The sequence below is a fragment of the Neoarius graeffei genome, chromosome 9 (assembly GCF_027579695.1).
Source record: "Neoarius graeffei isolate fNeoGra1 chromosome 9, fNeoGra1.pri, whole genome shotgun sequence".
Taxonomy (NCBI): domain Eukaryota; kingdom Metazoa; phylum Chordata; class Actinopteri; order Siluriformes; family Ariidae; genus Neoarius; species Neoarius graeffei.
The window spans coordinates 79,049,662-79,070,102 of record NC_083577.1 but is presented as its reverse complement, the minus strand read 5'-3'; the positions used below and the strand labels follow the sequence as shown (position 1 = coordinate 79,070,102).

Genomic DNA, 20,441 nt, shown 5'->3' with positions numbered 1-20,441 from the left:
CTATTTTAGGATTTATTGTTTTATCAAGACAGAGCTATAGAAGATTATTTGGCTATTTCTGAGATAGTCTGGCTTAAGTTACCCTACTCAGATACTACAATTAATTACGAGTAGATTTGATGGTAAAACAAGATAACTAATTTAAATAAATGTATTTTGAATTCGTATCCCATTTTATTAACTAACCTTGTTTCCAGGAGGTCTTTTTTTTTTTAAATCAAGATAAACTCAGTTATAAATAAATAAGATTTTAAAAAAACAACACCACCAAATTGAAGATAAATCTGTCACCATAAACCCTGTTTTTGGATGTCTCCTTTCCAACAGAATGTACTTAATGGAATTATTGCAGTAGACGTAAATAATGGCCACATCAAAAAAGGATTTTCTTGCTCATTATGATAGCAGACAGCTTGTAGCGACTCTCCTCGGAATTACAACGCCTGCTACAGAATTTGTCTCACATATCAAGATAATTTATTTGTAGCCCTGACTGAAGACAGCAAAATCAGTAAAGTCATACAGATTTTCTGAAGAAGGCAAAGGTAATATGAACCTGCTTTCCCCCGGAATATCCAGTGCAACTGTCTGAAATGTTCAGCATGATCCTGCAGATATGACAGGACACGTTTGCAGGATATAATGGAATTCCAGCAGCAGATGCTAACTTGTGGGTGGGTTGTTTGGCTTTTTGGTCTAGGGGTATAATTCTTGCTTTGGGTGTGAGAGGTCCTGGGTTCAAATCCCAGATGAGCCCATGTTTTAACTTTAAAACATCTACCTCCTGTTGGAAAGAAAAATAAAGAAAGCCTGGACCACGTGGTTTTCGCTTGGCTGCATCGTTCTTAAGAGATTAAAATCCCAGGAGACCCATTGATATTCTGTAAGGTTGGCTGCTTTTGCTTGGATACCTTTCAAATAATCTCCTTTTCATGGAATCTGAGCTTTCAGGATTAGTCTGCTTTTCCGTTATATGGATTGTAATACCAATTTCCACAACAAGAACCTGCACACTCTGTATGTCACCACCCATCTGTAATTAAACCAGTGCTCACAGACATCTCCTTCTGAATTTGGAGTCCTGTGACCTCACCACCCGCAAGGGGATGATTCCTGGAATCACTGGTGGAAAGGTGAACACAAGCTTAAAACCAGGCGGTCCAAACACTCTGGCAATTCCTGTGGCCAATGCAAACACATACCCCCACCCTCCCGGGAACCAACATCAGAGGTGCAGCCCCCTTTTCATCCTGCTCCCTTGCTTGCCACCTGGATCTCTCGTGGGGAGCGAAGCAGTGTGGACAAGGACTGTGCACCCTCATCACCAGTCAACAATAAATCCTTTGCACAGGCTATGTCTTCCCCCCCCTTTCATCTGTCTCTATGCGCCCTCAAGTTCCTCAGCTGGATGAATGTTACACCCTTGATGAAGTCTGATATGCTGTCCATTCCCTGAAATATAAGAAAGCTCCTGGTGGAGACATGATACCTAGTGAAGTGTACAAGTGAGGTGGACCGTACCTTCTCGTGAAACTCACTGACTTTTTCTCACTTTGCTGGAAGTAGAGCACTATCCCTGACACATGGAAACACTCCACCATTGTCACCATCTACAAGAAGAAGGGGGACTGCTCCAACTTTGGCAACAGTCGAGGCATCTCCCTGTTGGATGTTGCTGGAAAGATACTCACCCGAGTTATGCTCCACCATCTCATCTGACATTTCGCCGACAGAGTACTTCTGGAGTCACAGACTGGATTCCGCTCCGAGCGCAGCACCATTGATATGATCTTCGTCACCTGTCAGCTTTTGGAAAAGGCAAGGGAACATCAAAAGGATATTATGTTTGCCTTCATTGACTTGCGCAAACATTTGAGACTGTGAACCATGAGATGCTCTGGAACCTTCTATGTAAGTTTGGTTGCCCTCCAAAATTCCTCACCATTCTCCATAAGTTCCACGATGGAAGGACTGCAAAGGCCCTTGTTGGTGGGGAAACATCCTCTGCATTCAAAGTCACAGTCAGCGTGACGCAAAGCTGCATTATCACTCTTCAATATCTACCTTGTCGGTGTCACCCTCCTCTCCAGAAATACACTCATCATGCACGATGGCATGCGAATCCATTACTGCTTGGATGGTAACCTCTGTCTCTCAGCCCACACAAAGACCTCTATGATGACAATCGTCAAACTCCAATATGCTGATGATGCTGGCGTATCCCTCCATCCTGCGGGCCTTCAGAGGACCATTACATCCCTTCAAACGGCCTATACACGGATGGGACTAGCCATCAATGTCTCAAAGACTCTGACCCTGCAGTCTTCACTGTTCTACAATGAGCCCCCAACAGCCATCACAATCAACAATGCAGTACTGGAGAACAGAAGCTCTTTCACATTCCTCAGTAGCATTCTCTTTCATGACGTCTCAGTGAATGAAGAAATCACCTCCCATATCAAGGCACATTTCTTCAGCATTTGGCAGCCTCTGTAAGTGCATCTTCATGAACCACAACCTCTGCATTTGCACGAAGGTCATGGTCTATCATGCAGTCTGCATCTCGACCCTTCTTTATGGATGTGAAGCCTGGATATTGTACAGGAAGCAAATCAAGTCCTTCGAACCCATCGATATGCACTGCCTCCAACACACCCTCGGAGTGACTTGGGAGGACAGGATCCCCCACACGCTGATCCTCAGCGAGGATAATTCCATGAGTATGGAGTCCATGATCCTCCATCATGTCTTCTGATGGACCAGACATGTCATCTGAATGGCCCCCAACCGAATGCCCTGGATGGTCCTCTACAGAGAACTCACAGAAGGGACCCACTCCCATGGAAGACACAAGAAGCGTTGGAAGGACTTCTTGAAGTGGTCCCTGCAGTTGTGCAACATCCCTGCTGCCAATGTTGAGATCCTCGCCAATGACTACATGAACTGGAAGCAGAATATGACTCAGGGAGTCCACCACTTTGGGGAAGAATGGACCAGGCTGAGGGAGGAGAAAACAGACCTAGCAATGCCTTCGGCAATTCCTTCCCTCTGCTCCCATGCCTGGTCCCTTCACCTGTCGTCTTTGTCCCAGGATCTGCCAGTCCAGAATCGGGCTTCTCTCTCATGAGCATGCACATGAGAGATGGTGAAAGATGACAACAACCTGAAAAGCAACAGCAGCAAGACCTGGGAAGACAAAGAAGACAACAAAAAGGAGGACCTCATCATTGTCAATTATTGATGGACAGCCATAAGCAAGTAAGCACCGACATCACTTGGCTCTCTGAATACAAAAGCAAAAATAATTTTGGCAGGAACATATACCACTATACTGAAATGTGTACTGCGCTGGACTAAATTTGGCATGCCAAATTTAGTGATGTGCACCGACACACTCTCGATGTCACTCAACAAGATTCATGACAGTGAGTCGAAAGGTGGGCGAGACCATTTTGCAATGTGAAGCTTCCAACTCTGAATAAAGAGCACAGTGATTTCCTTCTAATCAAAGATGACCCCTTTCAGGGAATGCACCTTCCAAGAGCAATCCTTTTCAGCCAAGTACCAATAGAGGGAAATTGGAGGGTCTAGGATACAGATCACGAATACAAACAAAATTCCAAGTTCCTTCCATTTAATACTGGCTTCCTTTGCAATCTTTGGCTCATTGTAGGACTTGATCATGTCTCAGTTAGATAGATAGATAGATAGATAGATAGATAGATAGATAGATAGATAGATAGATAGATAGAGATTAAAAAACACCAAATTGAAGATAAGTCTGTCACCATGAACCCTGTTTTTGGATGTCTCTTTTCAAACAGAATGTAATTAATGGAATTATTGCAGTAGACATAAATAATGGCCACATCAAAAAAAAAAGGATTTTCATGCTCATTATGATAGCACACAGCTTGTAGTGACTCTCCTTGGAATCAAAACCCCTGCTACCGAGGTTGTCTCACATACAAAGACAATTTATTTGTAGCCTTGGTTGAAGACAGCGAAATCAGTAAAGCCATACAGATTTTTTGAAGAAGGCAAAGGTAACATGAACCTGCTTTCCCCCGAATATCCAGTGCAACCATCTGAAATGTTCAGCATGATCCTTCAGACATGATAAGATATACATTTGCAGGATATAATGGAACTCCAGCAGCAGGTGCTAACTTGCAGGTAGGTTGTTTGAATTTTTGGTCTAGGGGTATGATTCTTGCTTTGGGCATGAGAGGTCCTGGGTTCAAATCCCAGACAAGCCCATGTTTTAACTTTAAAACATCTATCTCCTGTTGAAAAGAAAAATAAAGAAAGCCTAGTCCATGTGGTTTTTGCTTGGCTGCGTCGTTCTTAAATATCAAATCCCAGGAGACCCATTGATCTTCCATAAGCTTGGCTGCTTTTGCTTGGATACCTTTCAAATAATCTCCTCTTCATGGAATCTGGGCTTTCAGGATTAGTCTGCCTCTTGGTCATACGGATTGTGACATCGAGATAGATGTCACAATTTCCCTCTACCAATAGAGGGAAATTGGGGGTCTAGGATGCAGATCATGAATAGAAACAAAATTCTGAGTTCCTTCCACTTAATACTTGCTTCCTTTGCATTCTTTGGCTCATCATGGGACTTGACCATGTCTCATGTCATCTCATTATCTCTAGCCGCTTTATCCTGTTCTACAGGCTCGCACGCAAGCTGGAGCCTATCCCAGCTGACTACGGGCGAAAGGCAGGGTACACCCTGGACGAGTCGCCAGGTCATCACAGGGCTGACACATAGACACAGACAACCATTCACACTCACATTCACACCTACGGTCAATTTAGAGTCACCAGTTAACCTAACCTGCATGTCTTTGGACTGTGGGGGAAACTGGAGCACCCGGAGGGAACCTACACGGACACAACATGCAAACTCCGCACAGAAAGGTCCTTGCCGGCCACGGGACTCGAACCTGGACCTTCTTGCTATGAGGCGACAGTGCTAACCACTACACCACCATGCCACCCCCAACAGAATGTACTGTAACTCATGGAATTATTGCAGTAGATATAAATAATGGCCACATCAAAAAAGGATTGTCTTGCTCATTATGATAGCAGACAGCTTGTAGTGACTCTCCTTGGAATCATAACCCCTGCTACCGAGGTTGTCTCACATACCAAGACAATTTATTTGTAGCCTTGGTTGAAGACAGCAAAATGAGTAAAGCCATACAGATATTCTGAAGAAGGCAAAGGTAACATGAACCTGTTTTCCCCCGAAAATCCAGTGCAACCATCTGAAATGTTCAGCACGATCCTTCAGACATGATAAGATATACATTTGCAGGATACAATGGAATTCCAGCAGCAGGTACTAACTTACAGGTAGGTTGTTTGGCTTCTTGGTCGAGGGGTATGATTCTTGCTTTGGGCGTGAGAGGTCCTGGGTCCAAATCCCAGACAAGCCCATGTTTTAACTTTAAAACATCTACCGGTACAGTATCTCCTGTTGGAAAGAAAAATAAAGAAATTCTGGTCCATGTGGTTTTTGCTTGGCTGCGTCATTCTTAAGAGATTTAAATCCCAGGAGACCCATTGATCTTCTGTAAGCTTGGCTGCTTTTGCTTGGATACCTTTCAAATAATCTTCTCTTTATGGAATCTGGGCTTTCAGGATTAGTCTGCCTCTTGGTCATACAGATTGTCATACCAATTCATGGTTTTCCCCGAAGTGTTTTAGCGTATCGGGTCTGATACGCTTGCTCTGCCTGCCGATACGCTTAGTTGCTTTAGCTAAAATCTGATATGCTTAGATTTATACCAATACGTTAAATTTCCTACCCACAAGTAACTAGATACATAGGAGAGTGAATAACAGATCCATTTACATATTGATTGATATTTGTGTTAAACAAGCGGTCTTTTTTCCCAATGTTTGTGTTGATTCTGTCAAAGTAATATGTCCACGTGGTATGATGTAAACAAACTAATCTGTTGGCTGTGTCAAGATCACGTGTTCAAACCGTCCAATAAAAATATCGAAAGAAAACGCCAGACTTCCCGGAATTTTCCGATTCATTATAAGCGATCTCATTGGCTGCCGATGTTGTCCCCCACCAGACGGACAAAGCCGACTGATTTATTTGATAGACTATTCTGTTTAGATTGTGAACGAGGCTTCTCCTACCTAAAGAGAATAAAGACTCCAGCAAGGAATAAGCTAGGAGAAGACTCGCTGGACAATTTGATCCACATCAGCATGGATGACAGCGAGATGGACTATGAGAGGGTTGCCCAACACTGAGCCAAGCAAAAGCCAAGGAGAATTAATCTGCTTTAAAGGAGTAGAAAACTTAATTCATTAGTTTGGATTTGCAAAAAGATTATGTACTTATAAACACTCACTAAGTGAAGTTGTCCAAATCTGTCAAATATAGCATAATTTGAAATAATAATCATAAGCATTTTTGGCAGTGTGATGTCACTGGGATCCATTTAACAAAAGAAGGCTCCAGATTATTCTTTGGTTAAAGGGTCACAGTGACATCACCCTGCCAAATATGCTCATCGTTATTATTCGAAATTATGCTACACTGAATGTGAATACAATTAATGTGTTTATAAGTACATAATCTTTCTGCAAACTTAAATGTATGAATTAAGTTTTCTTTTCCTTTAAGTATGTTTTAATCTTAATCTAGTCCATTTAATAAAGTGCCAAAATTTAAACTTGATAATATGCACCTGCCTTACTTTTCTTTTCAGTGTATCTTAGTTATACATATATTATGGCAATTGCATCAGAAACATTCGAAATCACTACAGTTATAGTAATACAGCAACTTATTTTAAGGTGGCATGTCTTAGGTTCAGATCCCTTTGTGATCAACAGGAGGTCATGATGATCGATTCTCTTCACTGGAATGCATAAGATGGAGCAAACCACTGTTCATATTTTCATGCACATTTTTGTTACAACACTACTTGATCATAGATAATTAAGGAATCCCCGTAGATTTTCAATCTATCATATACCTAAGTAATCTATAACAACGTTTAACTTGCATGTTGAACTTTAAGGTGAAATTTCAAATGTGTATACATTAATACTATTTAGGTCAGAAATCATTGAAACACTGGTAAAATCTATCCTATAATCATGTATCTAAAACCTCTCAGAGACCCTGAAAATGCACCTGAGAGCATCTATTTTCAAAAATGTTTCCGGGGGGACCATGCTCCCGCACCCCACTAGTTTCACTTTGCACCTTCGGTGCTCAATTGTCTGTGTATTATCATGCCAGAATTTAGGGCTTTCATTTTTTTCTGGGGAAAACACTGCAATTTCTGCAACGAGAACCTGGACACTCTGTATGTCACCACTCATTTGTAATTAAACCAGTGCTCACAGACATCACTTGGCTCTCTGAATACAAAAAGCACAAATGAGTTTGGCAGGAACATATACCACTACACTGAAATGTCTACTGCGCTGGACTAAGGTTTGAACTGAATTCTGAAAGATGTGAAACCTTTCTATGACACTCAGAGTCATATCTATGTTTGGGCGGTTGTGCAACAGGAAATGAACAAAAAATGTAACTTGAGTGAACACAGCGCAACAGGCGATTGGGCACGTTCATCCAGTGATATGATTCTCAATTTAAGTGTGAGAATTTCTTTTCTGTCATGACATCCTTCTCTAAACAAGGGCCTTTTTGCTCAGACACCAGTCACCATGACCAAGCTTCCTATCATGGTGACTGGAATGCCATCTTGTGATCTCAAACATCAAGCTATGTTTAGGGAGCGTGTTGATGCGCATCTTTTTTCTGACCAAAGTCCGTTTTTGGGGAACCCACACATTTGGGCTGAGTATACCTTGGGTTTAGTGCCTTGGCATGCCAAATTTAGTGATGTGCACCAACACACTCTCGATGTCACTCAACAAGATTCATGACATAGTGAGTCGAAAGGTGGGCAAGACCATCTTGCTATGTGAAGCATCCAGCTCTGAATAAAGAGCACATCAATTGCCTTCTAATAAAAGAGGGCCCCTTTCAGGGAATGCACCTTCCAAGAGCAATCCTTTTCAGCCATGTACCAATAGAGGGAAATTGGTGGGTCTAGGTTGCAGATCATGAACACAAACACAAATCCAAGTTCCTTCCACTTAATATTGGCTTCCATTGCATTCATTGGCTCATCGTGGGACTTGACCATGTCTCAGTAAAAATAAATAAATAATGACTTTAAAAAACACCAGGAGACATAAATCATGGCCCCATCAAAAAAGGATTTTCTTGCTCATTATGATAGCAGACAGCTTGTAGCAACTGTCCTCCGAATTACAAGCCCTGGTATCGAATTAAAAGAAAAATAAAGAAAGCCTGGACCATGTGGTTTTTGCTTAGCTGCATCGTTCTTAAGAGATTCAAATCCCAGGAGACCCACTGATCTTCTGTAAGGTTAGCTGCTTTTGCTTGGATACCTTTCAAATAATCTCCTTTTCATGGAGTCTGAGTTTTCTGGATTAGTCTGCCTCTTGGTTATATGGATTGTCATACCAATTTCCGCAACAAGAACCTCCACAGTCACCACCCATTTCAGCTTGCATCCGATATTTGAACATCAAAAATGACTTTATCGCTGAATATTTGTTTTAGTACTGTTATCAGCAGCATGAGCCGAGCCACCGGAAGGTCCCAGCATGCAATGCGTGCTGGGATTTGGGAAAGTGGCAAATGGAATAAAATGCAGCTCATTGCAATCAGCAAAATGTTTCTACACAAGCTCAGAACTCCTCTTCACTCAAGGGAGTGTGTAATTTTTTTTTTTTAATCACCAAATGTGCCTCATAATACACTTGGACAGCTACATACACAGTTTATACTCCTCACTCAGCTAGGTGCCGATTACTGGCTCTGCTCACTTACCATTATTCTGCAGACTACAGCTAAAATGCATTGTAACCTACCTCAAAATTCAGGAACTCCTCTTTGCCCATAATATACAGCTCCATTCAGTTTATATTGCTCACCTAGCTATGCACCGTTCAGCACACCTCTGTCGGTCCTGACAGCAGCCACACACCACTCCCTCACTCTCTTCACCTGCTCGCTCGTTCCACCAGCGTATCATCTGTTAGCACACTGCTCTTTAATGCTAACCATCAACAGAACTAGCTAACTAACGTTAGTTAGCTTTGCTTGTAAAATATGCATTTATCTGCACCAGCTTGACAGATAATTGACAGTTTCACATTTCTTAATATTTCATTCTACAACGCAATGAATCACATTATATAAAAGCCTGATAAATCCTCAATTTATAAGTGCGCCTACTTTACAGTAGATGCTGCTTCTCCAGGTTCCAGTTGCCTATCCGCTCCCTGTGACACTGACGGCGTTAATGGCACATGCACACCTTGAAGCACGTGACATCCCATCCCCGCTTTTGGTGGGGAGGGTGCAATATTAGTAAGCGTAATTTTCATTATTAGTTTATTGAATGTATGTTGGGCGGCACGGTGGTGTAGTGGTTAGCGCTGTCGCCTCACAGCAAGAAGGTCCGGGTTCGAGCCCCGTGGCCGGCGAGGGCCTTTCTGTGCAGAGTTTGCATGTTCTCCCTGTGTCCGCGTGGGTTTCCTCCGGGTGCTCCGGTTTCCCCCACAGTCCAAAGACATCCAGGTTAGGTTAACTGGTGTCTCTAAATTGACCGTAGGTGTGAGTGTGAGTGTGAATGGTTATCTGTGTCTATGTGTCAGCCCTGTGATGACCTGGCGACTTGTCCAGGGTGTACCCCACCTTTCGTCCGTAGTCAGCTGGGATAGGCTCCAGCTTGCCTGTGACCCTGTAGAACAGGATAAAGCGGCTAGAGATAATGAGATGAATGTATGTTTGTGTTTCATTTTGAAATATTTAGATAATATTGGCTGGCTTTGAGTCAAAGATGAGTTCAGTATCATGCTAGTTGAATGGAATATATCTGACAGACCATGAAAAATAGCCAGCAAATTATTATTATTATTAATACACACTCTCTTCATATCAGCATTCTTGAAGGCCAGTGCAAGCTTACCAGCAACTAGGTGCTGTTAGCACAGCGCTGCAGTCACTTTCCAGCCGGTGTAGCACTGAGCAGTAGTGTTAGCTACTCATGCTAACGCTACTAAAATCAAGTAAAACGAACTCAGAAGAACCCTAAACAGGCCATGATAGCTTAGCAAAATACAGTTTGGCTCTGAAAATTCCTACAACAGAGCATTAGCAATGTGTTATAAAGATAACTAGCCTTATAGTTTGCTAATTAGCACGAGTTGGAAAGTGTGAAAAGAAGGTATCCCAAATGTACAGTGTAAAAAGAAGCTCCACATTTTCACTGAACACGAGCAAAGGTTAAACAAGCCTATACAGGCTAATCAATATCACCAGAGCAGTTAGCACATAACACTATGCATGCTAATGCAATGCTAGCTATGGCTAGCACAAGTTAGCCTTATAACACATTGCTAACGCTCTGCTGTAGAAATGTTCAGAGCCACACAGTATTTTGCTAAGCTGTCATGGCCTGGTTAGGGTCTTTCTGAGGTCATCTGACTTGATTTTATGTGGCTTTATGATCAGGCAAAAATGCAGGCTACCTATCTATTTGACTGACGTTGACAGAGCTTTATTATCAGGCACAATGTGGGCTACCTATGCGGTCCTTGACAGTTCCACACACTTCCAGTAGGGGCAATGTAGAGTTATACACAGATTGGGTGGGGAAAGAGGGGGAACACGCGCACAGACATATACACAGAAAAGCTGAAATATGTCACTTTTAGGAACATTGGAGATTTTAAGACCAAAATACATTTTGAAGCATGCTGAATGCTAGTTACAGTGCCTTGCAAAAGTATTCATCCCCTTTGGTGTTTGTCCTGTCGTTCATTGCATTACAAGCTGGAATTAAAATGGATTTTTTGGGAGTTAGCACCATTTGATTTACACAACATGCCTACAACTTTAAAGGTGCACATTGTTTTGTTTTTTTTTTTATTGTGACAAACAATAATTAAGATGAAAAAAACAGAAATCTGAAGTGTGCATAAGTATTTGCCCCTTTCATGTGAAACCCCTAAATAAGAGCTGGTCCAACCAGTTCACTTCATAAGTCACATAATTAGTTGATTAAGATCCACCTGTGTGCAATCAAAGTGTCACATGATCTGTCACAAGATGTCTGTATAAATCAACCTGTTCTGGAAGGACCACTCTGCAACACTACTAAGCAAGCAACATGAAAACCAAGGAGCCTCCAAACAGGTCAGAGACAAAGTTGTGGAGAAGTATAGATCAGGATTGGGTGATAAAAAATATCCCAAACTTTGAATATCCCAGGGAGCACCATTAAATCCATTATAGCAAAATGGAAAGAATATGGCACCACTACAAACCTGACAAGAGAAGGTCAAAACTCACAGGCAGGGCAAGGAGGGCATTAATCAGAGATGCAACAAAGACACCAACGATAATGCTGAAGGAGCTGCAAAGATCCACAGCGGAGCTGGGAGTATCTGTTCATAGGACCACTTTAAGCCATACACTCCACAGAGTGGGGCTTTATGGAAGAGTGGCCAGAAAAAAGTAATTGCTTAAAAAAAGCATTTGGAATTTGCCCAACAGCATGTGGCAGACTCCCCAAACACATGGAAGAAGATTCTCTGGTCAAATGAAACAAAAATTGAACTTTTTGGCCATCATGGGAAATGCCATGTGTGGCGCAAACCCTTCACCCTGAGAACACCATTCCTACAGTGAAGCATGGTGGTGACAGCATCATGCTGTGGGGATGTTTTTCATCTGCAGGGACAGGAAAGCTGGTCAGGACTGAAGGAAAGATGGATGGCACTAAATACAGGGCAATTCTGGAGGAAAACCTGTTTGAGTCAGCCAGAGGTTTGAGACTGAGAAGAAGGTTCACAGTCTAGCAGGACAATGACTCTAAACATACTGCTAAAGCTACACTGGAGTGGTTTAAAGGGAAATATTTAAATATCTTGGAAAGGCCAAGTCAAAGCCCAGACCTCAATCCAATTGAGAATTTGTGGCATAACTTGAAGATTGCTGTACTCCAACACAACCCATCTAACTTGAAGGAGTTGGAGCAGTTTTGCCTTGAGAAATGGGCAAAAACCCCAGTGGCTAGATGTGCTAAGCTAATAGAGACATACCCCAAGAGACTTGCAGCTGTAATTGTAGCAAAAGGTGGCTCTATAAAGTACTGACTTTTTTTTTTTTGGGGGGGGGGATACTTGTGCACACTCCAGACTTATGTTTTTTCATCTTAATTATTGTTTGTGTCACAATAAAAAAAAATGTGCACCTTTAAAGTTGTAGGTATGTTGTGTAAATCAAATGGTGCTAACCTCCCAAAAAAATCCATTTTAATTCCAGCTTGTAATGCAATAAAACAGGACAAACACCAAGGGGGATGAATACTTTTCCAAGACACTGTAAATTAAATCTAAGTGGGGATCGTGGTTTTGGGCCCCAAAGGAAATGGTGACCCCAATCAACTGGTGTGTGTGTGTGCTGATAAAAGTCCTCAATTTTGACAGACGTAAACTCACACATGCCTTACTTACACACACTGTTTTAGCGTACTATGATTTTTTTTTTAGAGAATGGAGAAATTGTTGTATTATTTAGCATAAATTTGTGACTGATATACTTGGGAGGTATTTTAACATCAAGCTCTTAAGCTGAGCCTAAGTACACTTTGAGGTTAAATGTTTAGAGGACCTCATGTACATGTGATCATCTTGTATTCCCCACCAATGATTATCACTGTAAAGGCATTTCGTGTGACAAACACAGACTCATCATTAAGTAAGTAAAACCCTTAGAAGGCCAGATGGTAAATGCTAGTATGTTTGCTTTCTTTTGAAAAATAGCAGGAAATATTTTAGCCAAACAGAAGTCTGTGTTTCAAACAAGTAAAGTCCTTTGACAATGATTTTAATAGGAGCCGCCATTTTGTTTTGGGATGGTCCTGGGGTGGCCCTAGGGCGGGTCTCCCAAAAAGGGACCTGTCTTAAAAAGTAATGGAAGAAACTTAAAGCTTAGTGTTCTGCTGGGAAATCACTCACACTTGTATTGTTTCTGTGCAATAAAAGCATTGAAAGTAACTTCTTTCATGTAAGTATATTTTTTGGCTACTTTTGAGATACAGACTTCCACGACATGAACAGAGTTTTGTGATATGTTGGTAAACGTGATATTTTGGTGAACAGTAAAAAGTGAAGGCAATATAGTGCAGTGTGGAATGTAAAACATTTGAGGTTTATGTAAAACTACTCTGTAAAGAGGAACTCATCCTCCTCTGGGTGACACTGGATAATGAGGAAATGCTAAAGTAACCAAGTTTGTTGAATATACAGGATGTTCAGTACTGTGCAAAAATCTTAGGCACATGTAAAGAAATGCTGTAGACTGAAAATGTTTTAAAAAATAATGAAATGAAATGTTTCAATTGGCAACATGGTGGTGTAGTGGTTAGCACTGTTGCTTCACAGCAAGAAGGTTCTGGGTTTGAGCCCAGTGGCCAACGATGGTCTTTCTGTGTGGCATTTGCAGTTTCTCCCCGTGTCTGCATGGGTTTCCTCTGGATGTTCTGGTTTCCCCACAGTCCAAAGACATGCAGGATAGGCTAATTGGTGGCTCTAAACTGACTGTAGATGTGAGTGTGGATGTTTGTTTGTTTCTGTGTGTCAGCCCTGTGATGATCTGGCAACTTGTCCAGGGTGTACCCTGCCTCTTGCCCATAGCCAGCTGGGATAGGTTTCAGCTTGCTTGCTACTCTGCAGCATACAGTGGTGCTTGAAAGTTTGTGAACACTTTAGAATTTTCTATATTTATGCATTAATATGATCTAAAACAGGGCTTTTCAAAGTGTGGGGTGAGCCTCTCCTAGGGGGCGCCAGAGTTCTTCGGGGGGGGGGCACAACGTGAGGAAAAATAAACCAGAATAAGTTACTATTGCGGACATTTAGCGAACTTCAGCTAGCCTTTGCCAGAGACAAAATGGATCGATTTTTAGTACCTAAAGCTACAGTGAGTGAGGAGACAGAGTCTGGGCCAAGCAAAAAAAGAAGGAAGTATGTCCACGATTATTTAAAGTTTGGATTTTCATGGACTGGATCTGAAGATGCTCCACTGCCACAGTGTGTTGTCTGCCAAGAGGTGCTAGCTAACGGTGCTATGAGATGTTTAAAATGTGTAAAACAAGATGTTAAAAAAGCACAGATGTTTAAAATGTGTAAAAAAAAGATGTTTTAAAAAAGCACGTTTAAAATGTGTAAAAAAAAAAGATGTTTTAATAAAGCACAGATGTTTAAAATTTGTAAAAAAAGAGGTTTTTAAAAAGCACAGATGTTTAAAATGTGTAAAAAAGAGGTTTTTAAAAAGCACAGATGTTTAAAATGTGTAAAAAAAAAGAGGTTTTAATAAAGCACAGATGTTTAAAATGTGTAAAAAGAGGTTTTTAAAAAGCACAGATGTTTAAAATGTGTAAAAAAGATGTTTTAAAAAGCACAGATGTTTAAAATGTGTGAAAAAGAGGTTTTAATAAAGCACAGATGTTTAAAATGTGTAAAAAGAGGTTTTTAAAAAGCACAGATGTTTAAAATGTGTAAAAAAGAGGTTTTTAAAAAAGCACAGATGTTTAAAATGTGTAAAAAAAGAGGTTTTAAAAAAGCACAGATGTTTAAAATGTGTAAAAAAAAAAAGATGTTTTAAAAAACACAGATGTTTAAAATGTGTAAAAAAAAAAAAGAGGTTTTAAAAAAGCACAGATGTTTAAAATAAGCCCTGTGATGACCTGGCGATGTACCCCGCCTTTCGCCCGTAGTCGCTGGGATAGGCTCCAGCTTGCCTGCGACCCTGTAGAACAGGATAAAGCGGCTAGAGATAATGAGATGAGATGAGATGAGATGTTTAAAATGTGCAAAAAAAGATGTTTTAAAAAGCACAGATGTTTAAAATGTGTAAAAAAGAGGTTTTAAAAAAGCACAGATGTTTAAAATGTGTAAAAAAGATGTTTTAAAAAAGCTCATGTTTTAAATGTGTAAAAAAAGATTTTTCAAAAAGCACAGATGTTTAAAATGTGTAAAAGAAATAAATAAAAATGTGTACAACAACCATTTTTTTAAATACGAATGGAACATTAAGTATAGCAACAACAAAAATTGTAAGGGGGGGGGGGGGGCGTGCTGGTTTTTATTTGCTCTCTGAGGGGGGGGCTGACTCTCCCACACTTTGAAAACCCCTGATCTAAAACATCATCAGATTTTCACACAAGTCCTAAAAGTAGATAAAGAGAACCCAGTTAAACAAATGAGACAAAAATATTATACTTGGTCATTTATTTCTTAAGGAAAATGATCCAATATTACATATCTGTGAGTGGCAAAAGTATGTGAACCTTTGCTTTCAGTATCTGGTGTGACCCCCTTGTGCAGCAATAACTGCAACTAAAAGTTTCCAGTAACTGTCGATCAGTCCTGCACACCAGCTTGGAGGAATTTTAGCCCATTCTTCCGTACAGAACAGCTTCAACTCTGGGATGTTGGTGGGTTTCCTCACATGAATTGCTTGCTTCAGGTCCTTCCACAACATTTCCATTGGATTAAGGCCAGGACTTTGACTTGGCCATTCCAAAACATTAACTTTATTATTCTTTAACCGTTCTTTGGTAGAATGACTTGTGTGCTTAAGGTTGTTGTTTTGCTGCATGACCCATCTTCTCTTGAGATTCAGTTCATGGACAGATGTCCTGACATTTTCCTTTAGAATTCACTGGTATAATTCAGAATTCATTGTTCCATCAATGATGGCAAGCCGTCCTGGCCCAGATGCAGCAAAACAGGCCCAAACCATGATACTACCACCACCAGGTTTCACAGATGAGATAAGGTTCTTATGCTGGAATGCAGTGTTTTCCTTTCTCCAAACATAATGCTTCTCATTTAAACCAAAAAGTTCTATTTTGGTCTCATCCGTCCGCAAAACATTTTTCCAGTAGCCTTCTGGCTTGTCAACGTGATCTTTAGCAAACTGCAGACGAGCAGCAATGTTCTTTTTGGAGAGCAGTGCTGTCCTCCTTGCAATCCTGCCATGCACACCATTGTTGTTCAGTGTTCTCCTGATGATGGACTCATGAACATTAACATTAGCCAATTTGACAGAGGCCTTTGGTTGCTTAGAAGTTACCCTGGGGTCCTTTGTGACCTTGCCGACTATTACACGCCTTGCTCTTGGAGTGATCTTTGTTGGCCGACCACTCCTGGGGAGGATAACAATGGTCTTGAATTTCCTCCGTTTGTACACAATCTGTCTGACTGTGGATTGGTGGAGTCCAAACTCTTTAGAGATGGTTTTGTAACCTTTTCCAGCCTGATGAGCATCAACAATGCTTTTTCTGAGGTCCTCAGAAATCTCTTTTGTTCGTGCCATGATACACTTCCACAAATATATGTTGTGAAGATCAGACTTTGATAGATCCCTGTTCTTTAAATAAAACAGGGTGCCCACTCACACCTGATTGTCATCCCATTGATTGAAAACACCTGACTCTAATTTCACCTTCAAATTAACTGCTAATCCTAAAGGTTCACATACTTTTGCCACTCACAGATATGTAATATTGGATCATTTTCCTCAATAAATAAATGAGCAAGTATAATATTTTGTCTCATTTGTTTAACTGGGTTCTCTTTATCTACTTTTAAGACTTGTGTGAAAATCTGATGATGTTTTAGGTCATATTTATGCAGAAATATAGAAAATTCTAAAGGGTTCACAAACTTTCAAGCACTACTGTAAGTGGTTACCGATAACGGATGGATGTTTCTCATCTCATCTCATTATCTCTAGCCGCTTTATCCTGTTCTACAGGGTCGCAGGCAAGCTGGAGCCTATCCCAGCTGACTACAGGCGAAAGGCGGGGTACACCCTGGACAAGTCGCCAGGTCATCACAGGGCTGACACATAGATACAGACAACCATTCACACTCACATTCACACCTACGGTCAATTTAGACTCACCAGTTAACCTAACCTGCATGTCTTTGGACTGTGGGGGAAACCGGAGCACCCGGAGGACACGGGGAGAACATGCAAACTCCACACAGAAAGGTCCTCGCCGGCCACGGGGCTCGAACCCGGACCTTCTTGCTGTGAGGTGACAGCGCTAACCACTACACCACCATGCTGCCCTGGATGGATGTTTCAATATTAAAAAATACTATCAGCAGTAATCCATAATGAATGAAACAAAGTCCATATTTGGTGTGAGACGACCCTTTGCTTTAAAAAAAAAAGTCGTCGTCTCAGGTACAATTCGTACAGTTTTATAAGGAAATGGGCTGTAGGTTTTACTGAGCATCTTGTAGAAGCAGCCACAGTTAGTCTGGACACTTTGTCACACTTGCTTCTTAATTTTGCAGCAAAACCCAGTAGCCTTCATTGTTTTCTTTTTTTAATCTGAAAATTGGTTTCCTGTAATATGCTGTTCAGATACAATTTTTTTTTCTTTCTGTGACATTTAATTTTGTACTGGAAAACAGACTTTTGGAACTCTAAAATGTTTTTGTCCTGACTCGATTATGTTGAAGTCATAAAATAGAAATCTGTAACAAAATTTGTATGAAAAATTCAGGTGCCTAAGACTTTTGCACAGTACTCTATATGATTATGTGAATCTCAATATTAGTGTTGCATGTGCATTCAGTTGTCTGGGGCATCAAAGTGAATAATTCACAGCTACTAGAAAACAAATTATGTGTGCAAAAAAGAAAATAATCCTTGGAAGAGCAGTCATTATTTTAGATGGAATTCTTCAGATATATTTTGTGGCGGGTGGCACGGTGGTGTAGTGGTTAGCGCTGTCGCCTCACAGCAAGAAGGTCCGGGTTCGAGCCCCGGGGCCGGCGAGGGCCTTTCTGTGTGGAGTTTGCATGTTCTCCCCGTGTCCGCGTGGGTTTCCTCCGGGTGCTCCGGTTTCCCCCACAGTCCAAAGACATGCAGGTTAGGTTAACTGGTGACTCTAAATTGACCGTAGGTGTGAATGTGAGTGTGAATGGTTGTCTGTGTCTATGTGTCAGCCCTGTGATGACCTGGCGACTTGTCCAGGGTGTACCCCGCCTTTCGCCCGTAGTCAGCTGGGATAGGCTCCAGCTTGCCTGCGACCCTGTAGAAGGATAAAGCGGCTAGAGATAATGAGATGAGATATTTTGTGGCTTTTGTCCTTGTTTGAGGTTTTTTTTTTTTGCATGTGGTTTTATTTAATGTCATAATTATAAGCATGAAAAAGATGTTTATGCATCTCTGACTTCCAAATTTTGTGTAAATAACTTCACAGAACTACCCAGAAGAGAGAGTAAAGTACATCTCAGTAATGTTGAAAAGCTGCAGTTAGGAAAAATAGAACTTGACACCCTGATGGCACAAATACACAAGGTGAGGCAATCATTTTATGTTTGGAAACTGTTTTTGAATATTTAATAATATGTGATGTTGAATTCTTATTTCATATCATTTGATTTATTACACAATCCTGACACAGAAACCTTTATTTTTCTTCATTTTTGTCTTCATATCTTCAAACACTTTAGGTTCAGATTACTGAAAATGCTTTAAATGTCTCCTTTTGTAATGAAAATGTAAGTGAGCTCATTTTAACCAAGCTAAGTGCTTTCTCCATTTGGAAAGTTACATTTTTATTGACACATGAGACATTAATGGAGTGTTCTCATCCTGACCCGCATCGTTCTCTGCAGTCTCCTGCTGACTGTGCTCACATCTCATTGTAGTGACGTTATGACTGAGAGCACAGCTCGATGCACTCGCTCCACTGCACACACTCCACTACAGTGTGTGTGTGTGTGTGTGTGTGTTAATGTGCCTGTGTCCGTGTGAGTATGCCAATGGAAGACGGTATACAGGCTCTAGTTATGTGTGAGGTTAAAAGTAGATATCTCTCGCTGTCTTCTTCTTTCCAGCAGTACTCGTTGTCCAACTGGATTAAAAAAAACATCAAGAAAAAAGAGTGCTGCTTCTATGTAGAAGATGGCAGGTATACACCATCAAATATGCATCCCTATTCTGCTGAGTCAGGCCAGTCCTGTCTGGTTAGAGAAATATGCATTTTAGGGGCTAGGTATATTATTATATGTCCTACAATTTAAATATTTCAGTCACTAACCATGTGTCCATATTCATTCCTTCTCCATTTAAGTTTTAACTGTTGTGATAGTAGGTCAGTGCCTGACTATGAACGTGTCTTTGTGGGTTTTTGCAATCAGAGAGGGGATCTGTATGTGTGGCTATCCAAAGAACCAACACAAAGATGAAGCCATCAAGCTGAATGACTACACAGGGCAGCAGTATGACAAACATAGGCACATCAAAGAGGTTCCTACTGATGCTTCTGGATACATGAGCTTTACAGGACTTCGACAGAAAACATGCAGGGTAAATGGGAATTGGATTTCTCTGTGAAAACATGTTTGTCTATACCCTTGATTTATCATGAAGACATTGGAATTTGTTCTTTAATATGTTTGTTTTTGTGCGATTCCATGCTTTCATGTGGGAACAGTATGTCCGTGTATCTTCTGATACGCCTGTTGAGAAGCTGTACCAACTGATGACCGAGCATTGGAAGCTCCAGCCCCCTAACTTGTTAATATCAGTGATAGGAGGAGGTAGAAATTTCTATATGAACAATGACCTGAAGAACAAGTTCCGTAGAGGACTAATTAAAGTGGCCAAAACCACAGGTACACAGCCTTTGCAAGAACACTGCTCTAGAGTAATATAACTAGTAATAGAACAAGAGATGATGGGCCTTATTATTATTATTATTATTATTATTATTATTATTATTATTATTATTATTATTATTATCAGTAGTAGTAGTAGTATTACCTCCACCAGCTTTGTTGGAGGTGGTTATATTTTTGCCTCCATTTCTTTGTCTGTCTGTTCCCAACATAACTCCAAAATGTAGTGAATGGATTTTGATGAACATTTGAGGAAAGGTGACCCATGGGTCAAAGAACAGTTGATAAGATTTGGATGCAAATCTGGATATGCCTGTGAATCCAGGATCCAGATATGTTGCCAGATCCAGGATTTTTTTTTTTTTTTTGGCTGTTCCCAGTGTAACTCCAAAAGCACTGAATGGATTTTGATTAAATTTGATGTTACAGCTTTAGTATAATCCAAGGTTCAAGTGATTTTGATGTTGATATGTAGCTTGGCGAAGGTACACACTCTACTGAGTGTCCTTCTAGATGTTATTATTATTATTATTATTATTATTATTATTATTATTATCCCATAGTTTCCCAGAGGAGGACTGATGTGCCTCTGCCTTCCCTCAAAATCTCTTGCTTATGTCACCTCATGAATG

At 40.8% G+C, this 20,441-nt stretch overlaps 1 protein-coding gene across 1 annotated transcript in view; it reads left to right on the top strand.

Moving 5' to 3' along the window:
• The window catches only part of LOC132892198 (transient receptor potential cation channel subfamily M member 2-like), a 96,383-nt gene that overhangs the window by 13,549 nt on the left and 62,393 nt on the right, over positions 1-20,441 (top strand). The window contains exons 3-6 of the mRNA XM_060930590.1: positions 18,387-18,484; positions 19,027-19,100; positions 19,330-19,498; positions 19,626-19,806. Coding sequence (XP_060786573.1) covers positions 18,387-18,484; positions 19,027-19,100; positions 19,330-19,498; positions 19,626-19,806 — 522 coding nt within the window. The remainder of the gene's footprint in view (positions 1-18,386; positions 18,485-19,026; positions 19,101-19,329; positions 19,499-19,625; positions 19,807-20,441) is intronic.